This window comes from Oryctolagus cuniculus, chromosome 1 (genome assembly GCF_964237555.1).
Source record: "Oryctolagus cuniculus chromosome 1, mOryCun1.1, whole genome shotgun sequence".
NCBI lineage: Eukaryota > Metazoa > Chordata > Mammalia > Lagomorpha > Leporidae > Oryctolagus > Oryctolagus cuniculus.
The window spans coordinates 48,752,947-48,763,241 of NC_091432.1; the positions used below are offsets into that span (position 1 = coordinate 48,752,947).

The window sequence follows — 10,295 nt, forward strand, 5'->3', positions numbered from 1 at the left end:
AAAACAATGAAATCTTGTTGTTTGCAACAAAATGGATGAAAGTGGAAAACATCCTGAAATAAGCCAGTCCCAAAAGGACAAACAGCATATGCTCTCCCTGAACTGTGATAACTTTAGAGCACCTAAAATGTAATCTATAGAAGTGAAATTGACACTTTGCGATGCAGTGACTTTGAACAGCCCTTGTCCTGACTGCTGAGGAACAGGTTTTTGTTTTTTTTTTTTTTTTTTCATAATTTGTTGAACTCCTTACTTAGTATAGAGTTAATAATATGTGTTTAAAGTTAATTGAAAATACATCTTAGTAAAAGATAAAAATGAGAATAGAAGAGGGAGGAAGAAGAGGGGTGGGAGTGTGGGTGGAGGGTAGGTATGGTGGGAAGAATCACTATGTTCCTAAAGTTGTATTTATTTAAAGCATGCAGTTTGATTCCTCAAATAAAAGGTTTCTGGGGGGTGGGGGAAGGAACAAACAAACAAGCAAACAAAAACCCTCCAACCTGACTTCTGTGCTGCCACTGCCCAGTGGTGGGACCTCGGGCGAGTCCCCTGAGTCCACCAAGCCCAAGTCTCTGTACCTGTAATGCAGTATTAATTAATTCAGCCTTGTAGGGTTCCCATGAGAAATAAGTGAATGAAACTACAAAAGTAGCCCAGGAGACCACCAGGAATACACCGGGGGGGGGGGGAAAAAAAGCTCAAGGAAGTCTTAGCTCTGACTCTTACAGACAGAAAAAGCCTTGGCACGCAGAGGGCAAGGCCATGACTGGCAGTGCACCAGCAATGGCGTTTGCCTGGTGGGTTCTGTCCAGCTCTAGGCTTGCTCCTCTGGGCTTTTTTTCCATCGCCAGCAGCCATATCCAGCAACTTAGATCAGCCACCTGCTCCCACCCACCTGATTAAGGAACAGATTGGAGCCCAGAGGGTCACGTGCACTGACACATGTGTGGCCCAGCTGCTCTGGGTCCCCTCGGAGCCCACTGGGAAGATACAGGCAGGCACTCACCTTGATCAGGTGCACTTTGCACGCACCCACGAAGTCAAATGAGAGCCCATCGAAGGTTCGGTAATGCCGGTCACCGTAGGCTGTGCAGGTGGCAGCACAGGGGTGCACGGCACACTGGAACGAGCCCCGCTGGCACACGCTGAAACACACATGCCCAGATCAGCTGGCAGGGCACAGCTGCCCCTACCTGCACACCTATGGCAGAAGGTGCCCTGGTAAGCGGGTCAGCGAACATCACCAACCTCCAACAGAAGCCTGGGGGACAGGATTGTGACCCCCACTTCACAAAGGGAACTCTGGGGCTCAGAGAAGTTCAGGGATATGCAGCCAAGACATAATGGAGCCGAGATTAACCCAGATCTACTTCACATGAAAGTCCATACTCTTCACCACTTCATTCATTCATTCATTCCAATTTGAGATACATTAGTGAACAAAACAACAAAAGCCCTCTGTCAGAGGGGAAGATATACACTAAAAATTAAAAACAGGGGCCAGCAAATGTGGCATAGCAAGAAAAGCCACTGCCTGCAATGCCAGCATCCCACATGGGCACCAGTTCGAGTCCCAGCTGCTCCACTTGCAATCCAGCTAACGGCACCTGGAAAAGCAGCAGAGGATGGCCCAGGTCCCTGGCTCCCTGCACCATGTGGGAGACCAGCATGGAGCCCTGGGATTCTGGCTTTGGCCCCACCTTGGCTGCTGTGACCATCTGGGGAGTGAACCTGAGGATAGAAGATCTGTCTCCCTGTCTCTATGTAACTCTGCCTTTCAAATAAGTAAATCTTAAAACAAAATTTGAAAATAATATATTAGAAGGCGATGAGTGCTGGGGGACAGGATGGAGGGGATTTGGAATGTGTGTGGGAGTGGATTATGATTCTAAATAGTGTGGTGGGGGCACACATGAGCAGACTTAAAGAGGAGAAACTTAACTATATAGGCAGCCGGAAAAAAAGTGTTTTTGCAGACAACAGTCCATGCAAAGGCCCTGGGGAACACTCAGAAGACAACATGGCCAGAACAGAGAGCACCAGGTGAGAGAACAGAAGAGGAATTCAGAGGGTACCGGAGGGTCAGATGAAATGGGTCTGAGAAAGCTGCTGTGGGAGTGTCAGTTTTTCTAGGAACAGGAGGAGGAGTCATGGGAGGGCTTGATCATATCCAATTTACGTCCTGTTCTGGCTCAGCAGAGTCTGAGCTGAGGAGGACCACAGGGAAGCAGAAGGCCAGTGGTGAGACAGTGGCAGCACCAAGTCAGAAGAGTTGGGGGCCGCTCAGGGTAAGAGGAGGAAAGAGCCAGAAGTCGTCAGATTCTGAGTGTTTTAAAGGTGGAACCAAGAGGAGCTGACAGCTTGGATGTGGGGGAGTGAGGAGGTGACTCATGGACGACCCAGGCTTTTCAACCCAAGCAATCAAAAGAGTGACATCACCATCAGCCCAGGGGGAGGAGGCTGAGGGAGAAGCAGGTGTGAGGGCAAAGTCCAGCCGTTTTGCTGGGGACATAGGAGTGCGAGACGCCCAAGTGGAGGGGCTGGTCAGATGTGTGATCCTGGAGGGCTAAACACAGAAACGAGGGTGTCTTCATGGCCAGAAGACCAGGCTGAAAGAGTTGACCACAGGAGGGTGGAGCCGCAGCAGAGAAGAGGAAACCACGTGAGTACAGGCACGGGGGAGGAGGCATGGCCAGCAAGTGAGCCACAGTGTCAAGTGCTGCTAGCACTCAGGAAGAAGAGGTGGGAGAAGTGAACACTGGATACAAGAACACGCAGAGAGACCAGTTTCAGTGGCATGGCCAGGAAACACTAAGTGGGCTCAAGGGAGGCTGGGAGAATAGGTCTTCAAAAAAAAAAAAAAAAAGATTGATTTATTTGAAAGTCAGAGTTACACAGAGAGAAGGAGAGGCAGAGACAGAGAGGTCTTTCATCTGCTGGTTCACTCCCCAATTCGAAGCCAGGAGCTTCTTCCAGTTCTCCCACATGGGTGCAGGGTCCCAAGGACTAGGGCCACCTTCTACTGCTTTCCCAGGCCTTAACAGAGAGTTGGATTGGAAGAGGAGCAGCCAGGACTGAATGGGCACCCATATGGAAGGCTGGTGCTGCAGGCATTGGCTTCACCCGCTATGCCACATTGCTGGCCTGGGGGAATAGGTCTTAGAAACAAGGATAGACAACTTCAACTTTGAGAAGTTTTGCAACAAATGATAAGAGAAACGGAGCAGCTGCTAGGAGGCTGGAAGTTTTCCAAAACACATATTTGTGTGCAATGGAGATGATAAAGTAGAGAGTGACCAATGGACTTGATGTGAGAAAGGGGTGAGCTTCTAGTGACACACTTGGGTGGCTGAATGGACAGGGACTGGGAAGGGAAAAACCTCAGAGGGGAGCAGACACTTGGTCCACCTGGGGCACAGGTGCAAGGCAGAGGACAGATTCTGGAAGGTTCTCTCCTACACTTGATCTTAGCCAAAAGGCCGAGAAGCAATGGAATGATGGCTTCACTTTGCTCAGTCAACAGGAAGGAAGACCATCCACTGAGAATGGGGTGGGGGAGCGACAGGGCGTTAAGGAGCGAGGCCGGAATGGAAACAGACACAAAGGATGAAAGAATAACCAAGACCAGGGAAGTACAGCAAGCGAGTCCTTCGGATTTAAGGGCTTTCCTCAGGTTCAGAGTCACAAATCCAGACTGAGCCCTGGCCCCCTGGTCTGGTGTATCCCTCCAGCCACACTCAGCGGTGTGAGTGCAGGGACCGGGGAAGCAACAGGCTGGATGTCACCAGGGTTGTGGCTTTGCAAAAACAGTAAGGCAAAGCAGGAGAGGTCACAGGAAACTGCGGGTCAATGTAGGGAGGCGTCAGCAGGGGCTAGACCATGGGCTTAGGCCAAAGGGAAGGGAAGGCATCACGGAGGTAAAAGGCGACAGAGATGTGGGGAGTCCACGGGTTGGAAACCTCCGTGGCATTGAAGTATGGAGTGCATCAGGGGCCCAGAGGCAGTGGCGTAGACAGAGGGCAGGTGGGGTGAGACGCAGGAAGTCAGGATGTGAACTGGTTGTTATTGAGAATGACGAAATCTCCAGTTGTATGGAGAAAGATCATCAGAAGGAAGGAAAATGAAGAAGCTGAGATGCCTGGAGATACTAGCAGCATTTTATTGGGTAGCAGCTTGCATGTTCTCCAAAGTTCCCTGAATTGAGGGCTTGGACCTCAAAGTCTTATGTAAATGGTTAATGGATTCGTGTTCATGATTGATGGATTAAAGGCAGAGACTTGATCTCATTACGGCATCTAGGAGGTCTTTAGACTATCAGGGGCCTGCCCGGAGGAGGCAGTTCCCATAAGAGGTGGTTATCCAAGCTACGTTGGACCTGGCCACCGTGTGCTTCCTGCCCCACCATGCCAGCCTTCCTGCATTCTGCCACAGCCAGTCTCCTCCAATACCACACCAATGGGCTGTCCAGTCCTGGTCTGTGACCCTCCAAACAATAGGCTGACATACACCTGCTTCTGCCCCCAAGTGGCTTTTCGCTGGTGTTTTAATTAAAGTGATGAAAGGATAACTAACACTCATCTCTTGGACACTGAACTCCCAAGAATTAAGGCAGTAGTAGGATTGGAAGGAGTGGCAGGTCTTCAGGAGTGAAGGGGCATGATTGGGGCTCCAGGAGTGACAGCGCCAGGGCGTGTGCCTCAGACACACTCAGTCCCTGACTGTGCACCTTCCTAAGCCTGTACACACATCCAATCACACAAACACACACACACACACACTACACGACTTACAGCTCGGCTGTACGCACAATGCTTTCAATCTGCCCACTGTGGCTGAATTCACGCTGCCAACATACGATGTCAGGGAACTCAGACTTGGAAGAGATGGGCAGGCAGGCAAGCCTCATCCTGGTTAGGAGATCCTATCAAATGCTCAAGTCGCACAGGCCCAACCATAGCTCCGGCCCCCACCTCCCCACTCTGGAGGGCAGCTCGAGCCTGGGACACGCAATATTGTCCTTCAAGGGGTGGGTGATGAGGAGGTTTGACACTGATTAGGAAGGCAGAATGCTTCAAACTGAGGTGCAGAGCAGGAATCTGCTCTTTGCAGGGAGAGAGGACGAGCACCCCAAGGCTGGTCAGTCTCTCCAGGGGAGAGAGAAGCCTGCTCGTATCAGGCCTCCATATCCAGAGATAACCCAGAACGCTGGCCCTGGCCCTTGCTCCTCCTTGCCATCTCCTGCGCTGGGCCTGCTTCCCAAGCAGGCTTTGTGCTCACAGCAGAGGATGTAGCACAGCTCAGCCGTGCCACTGTCTGCCGGCTGTGGGATCCTGTGAGGTGGTAGAAGAGTCAGTCCCTGGGGCCCAGCACCCCTGGGTAAGGTAAGGCAAAGCCAGGCAGCCCCGATCTCTTGCCGCATGCAGGTGCCATCCCACCAGTCACAAAAGCCTGCAAACACTCAAGCACACACAGCCTGCCCAAGCTTCGCCTCCCTAGGACTTCTGGGGTTGTCAGCCAGCCAGGGCTCAGGCGCTCAGTTCCACCCTCACGTATCTCAGGAAATTGGCCTTGGAATAGATGAGCTTGACTGTGACCTTGCTGCTAACACAGAGAACAGTGCCATGGCTGCCCCATGGACAGAGAAACAGAACAGTTTTAACCCTGGCACTGGACAATGATTGGGGCTGGTTGGAGTGGCCCCTAGGATGGGACCTGAGTTTCTCTGCTGGACCCTGGGTCCCAGCACCCTGGGCTCCAGCTCACATCAGCCACACCCCCTAGCAGCTGTTCAACATTGGAACAGTGACAGTTTGCTTTCCAGCATCAGGGTACGGGTTGTTACTTCTCACCCCCTCACCCAGCACTCTCTCCTTCAGGAAACCAAGTCTCTACCCACTGCTGCTTGGCCCCAGGCAGGCCCTACAACTAGCCCCAAGTCTGGTTTCCACCGAGTCCAGCCCAGGTGCACCCTCTCCTACATGTGTATACTTATGTTTCTCAACATACAAATGTGCTCATGTGGACACTCAATTTTGCATAGAGGCATGTACACATTCACGGCAAATTTAAATGCACACTTACACATTCACTCACACGTGAATACAAATATGGATACCCATGTTCACAGAATTTGTATATACATGTCTGCACATACTAAATGAATCCATAAGTACAAACTGTACGTGTGTGTGTGTGTATATATATATATATGAGCACACTTGTACATGCACAAACTCCTAACTGGATATATTCACTATCTGATTTATGAACACCTGCCTTCTTATAGACATTATGTACATACACGGTCACACGCGCAGTCACACATTTTAGATTTGCACCTACATTTATATGTTCATATAAACATCCAAATACATCATCATGGTTACAACTATGTCTATATACACATTCATATGTCTGAACAAATTCACATTAATGTAAAGATTCACAAAATACCCCCAAATATTCTATGACTACACTTACATATGTGCACACACACCTATATAACACCACACACACACACACACACAATGTGAACCTAGTGGAAGAGAAATGCTAGACTCTACTCATGCTGATGCACCCACAGCCATGCAGTTCCCTGAGAAAGACTGGGCCTTTTGGAAGCCTTCACTTACCAGGTGTGGCAGGGAGACATCACCTGGTCCCCAGGGAAGTACTCCTTCCCCTTCCAAGTGCACGGGCACTCCTCCGGCAGGAAGCACGCATCTCCATGTCTGAGCAAGCTGTAGGGACATGGCCAGCAGGTGGTCAGGAGAGCAGCACCCTCCCTAGAGCTGCCACCTCTGAAGCCCCGGGTAGCTCTCGACACCTACTCTAATAGAGACTGACCACATGCCCTCTGCCCATCCTCCTGCTGCCTCGTGAGGTTCAGAGGCAACTTGGTGACTGGAGAAACCAGGCACAGGCCAGGCCCTGTGCAGAAGCCTCTGCCACCTCTCAGGAACTAAGGCTCAGCTCTAGCAGCCACAGCACCCCTGACCCCTCGTCAGGTCAGCGTCAGCTCCTCCTTAGGTACTAGCTGTGTAGCGGACAGGCCAGGGCCGTGGGCATGGATACTCTGAACCGTGTTGCTTGTGGAGACCCAGGCCTCTAGTCTGCTCTCCGTGACACCTGACCCACTCCCAGGAGGGGCCAGGGAATTGACTGAAGTTCCCAGGCCACAGCTCCAGGACAGATCCAGGCAACAGCAAAATACACTCTGGGGCAGGGGTGAGAGCGTAAGTTTTAGAAATAAGTAACTTTTAGTCCAAATCCAGGCTCTGCCCGGGATAAATTATTTAACCTTGCTAATTTGTTTTTTAAAGAAACATAAGTAGATGGTTCAAGAACACAAAGTATTACAGGTTAATTTCTCTCCAAATACACATTTTCCAGTCAGAGGCACTTTCTGGTGTAGGATACTGGAACCCAAGCAGAATATAATGCATGCCTCACTGAGGAGAGGAGACAGACATTGGGGTTCAGAGCCCCTGAGCTAGGTAGAACATGCATATTGGGACTTATGCATGGGGGAGCTGCTAGACAGAGAACTCCAGAATTCCGCATAGGGCTTACTTTAAGACTTTGACCAAATAGTAAATCATGCATGAGCAGGAAAAGACTCCGGAGGGCTTAGCAAGAAATGGCTATTGAGGAAATGTGAAACTAATGGAGATTTCAGACCCAGTGTAGTGCTTAGAGATGTAGGAATAGAAAAACTTCTCTCAACACCCAGGCCTTGCACAGAGGTATCAGAAAGACCCCCTTAGGAATAGAGCTACTCTAGACAAACCTTAACAAAGTTCAGACACACATCTTGAACAAGCTAATCCAGCTATAAATGAACTGCCTGCTATATCAACACTCAGAAAAGGAAGTCATCAAATTACAGCACAGAGCAACGTAAAATTCACACTATCTAGCACTTAATGAAAATTACTAGATATAATAAAAGAGTAATATAACCCACAACATGGAGAAAAATCAGCCAATAACTAAAATAGACTCAAAAATTATATACATGATGCAATTAGCAGGCAAGGGTTTTAAGTTATTATAAATACCTTGAAATTTAAAAAGCAGGAATATATAAGGAGTAAAACAGGAAAATCTCAGGAGGTGAAACCCATTTTTAAAAAGGATATTCTGAAAAATTAAAAAATGTTTGCCAAAATCATATAACAGAAGACAAAATACTTCAGAAATAAAGATTATAGGGGCTGGTCTTGTGGTACAGTGGGTTAAGCCACAGCCTTTGATGCCAACATCCCATATCAGAACAACAGTTCCAGTCCCATCTGCTCAGCTTCCAATCCAGCTCATTGCTAATGCACCCAGGAAAGCAGAAGATGGTCCAAGTACTTGGGCTCCTGCCAAGTGGGAGACCCAGATGGTGTTACTGGTTCCCAGCTTAGGCTTGGCCTAGCCCTAGCTGGCAACAGCCGTTTGGGGAATGAACAGTGGATGGGAGATCCCTTTCTCTCTGTCTCTCCGCTCTGTCACACTGCCTTTCAAATAAATTAAAACAAACCCTTAAAAAAGATATAAAGATGAGTAAACTTGAAAGAGGAACAAAAGAAACAGCCTTATCTGAAAAAGAGAAGAAATTCTGGGGAAAAAATAGAGTTTCAATGCCTTCTGACACAATACTAGGCACTCTAACAAACATAATTGGAGTTCGAGGAAATGATGGCACAGAAAAATATCTGAAGAAATAGTGGCCGAAATATTATGGATTAATTATTAATGATGAATTTATGATTGAACTCCAAGCAGAATACACACACATAGAGAAGCACAGCAAGGCTTATTTTAGTCGAATTGGTGACAGTAGTAATAAGAGAATGTTTTAAGAGCTAAGGCACTTAATGGAGGAATAATGAGAAAAGTTAAACTCAAGAAAGGAAAAATTGTTAACCTAGAGTCGTATATTTAGCAAAAGCCTTTGTGATGGTTAACTTGAGCTGTCAATCTGACTACATTAATGGGTACCCAGATATTTCTTAAAGCATCATTGCTGGGTAAATACTTCAGAAATAAGGACCAGCAAACTTGAAGGAGTGAACTCGGGTGGTTCCAGCAGGGACTGGCATTTCAATCAGTGGCCTCAGTAGAGAAGGTCCACTCTCATCCCAGGTGGGCAGGCACTAACCACTTGGCTACAGACCCGGATGGAGCACAAACACAGGGGGAAGGCGCATTCACTCTCTTCTGGAGCTGGGGCACCCTGCTTATCCTGCCCGTGGACATCAGAGTTCCTGGTTATCCACCCTTGAGACTTGGGGACTTGTACTGGCAGCTCCTCCCACCCCAATTCCAGGGTCTCGGGCCTTCAGCCTCAAACTGAGGGTTACTCCATCAGCATCCCTGGCTCCGAGTCCTGTGCACTGCTATGGAGCCCTGCAGTGGCTTCCCCGGTCTCAGCTGGCAGATGGCCGTCATGGGACTTCTTGGCCTCTGTAATCATGTGACCCAGCTCTTATAATAAGTCCCCCTTGTTTAGCCATAGCTATACATCCTGCTGGTTCTAATACAGAATTCTTAATGAATGAAAGCGAAATAAACACTTTTTCAGATAAACAGAAAGCTGGAAGAAGTATTTGCCACCAGCAGATACGCACTAAAAGAAATGCTAAGGGAAGTTCTGCAGGAAGAAGCAAACTTATCTCCATGTGAAGGAATGCTGGTAAATGTTTTAAAATTATTTAATTCCTTTAAAAGATAATTGATTTTTTCCCTTTTTAAAAAAACTTATTTGTTTAGTTACTTATTTGAAAGGCAGAGTATCAAAGAGAGAGGGGGCGAAGAGAAAGAAAAAGAGGGAGAGAGATCTTGCAGATTTCAAAATTTGTTACTGTGGGTCCGGTGTTGTGGTGTAGTGGGTAAAGCCGCCACCTGAGACACCAGCATCCGCTAGGGGCATCGCTTCAAGTTCCAGCAGCTTCATTTCCTATTCAGCTGCTTCTAAATGGCCTGGGAAAGCAGCAGAGGATGGCCCAAGCGCGTGGGCCCCTGCACCCATGTGGGAGACCTGGAAGAAGTTCCTGGCTCCTGGCTTGTGCCTGGCCCAGCACTGGCTGTTGTGGCCATCTGGGGAGTGAACCAGCAGATGGAAGATCTCTCTAACTCTTTCAAGTAAGTAAATAAATCTTTAAAAATTTTTTACACCAAAATATACTTATCTTTCAATTACATTTTCCCCATGTTTTGACGATCCCTCATTCAATACTAAAAAATACATAACCAGGGAGACATTTGGCCTAGCAGCTAAGCTATCAGTTCAGATGCTCAGGTCACAT

At 48.3% G+C, this 10,295-nt stretch overlaps 1 protein-coding gene across 1 annotated transcript in view; it reads right to left on the reverse strand.

Moving 5' to 3' along the window:
- Window positions 1–10,295, reverse strand: part of OTOG (otogelin) — a 94,633-nt gene that overhangs the window by 58,951 nt on the left and 25,387 nt on the right. The window contains exons 24-25 of the mRNA XM_051833935.2: window positions 6,633–6,740; window positions 1,007–1,145 (exon numbers count right to left, since the gene is read on the reverse strand). Coding sequence (XP_051689895.2) covers window positions 1,007–1,145; window positions 6,633–6,740 — 247 coding nt within the window. The remainder of the gene's footprint in view (window positions 1–1,006; window positions 1,146–6,632; window positions 6,741–10,295) is intronic.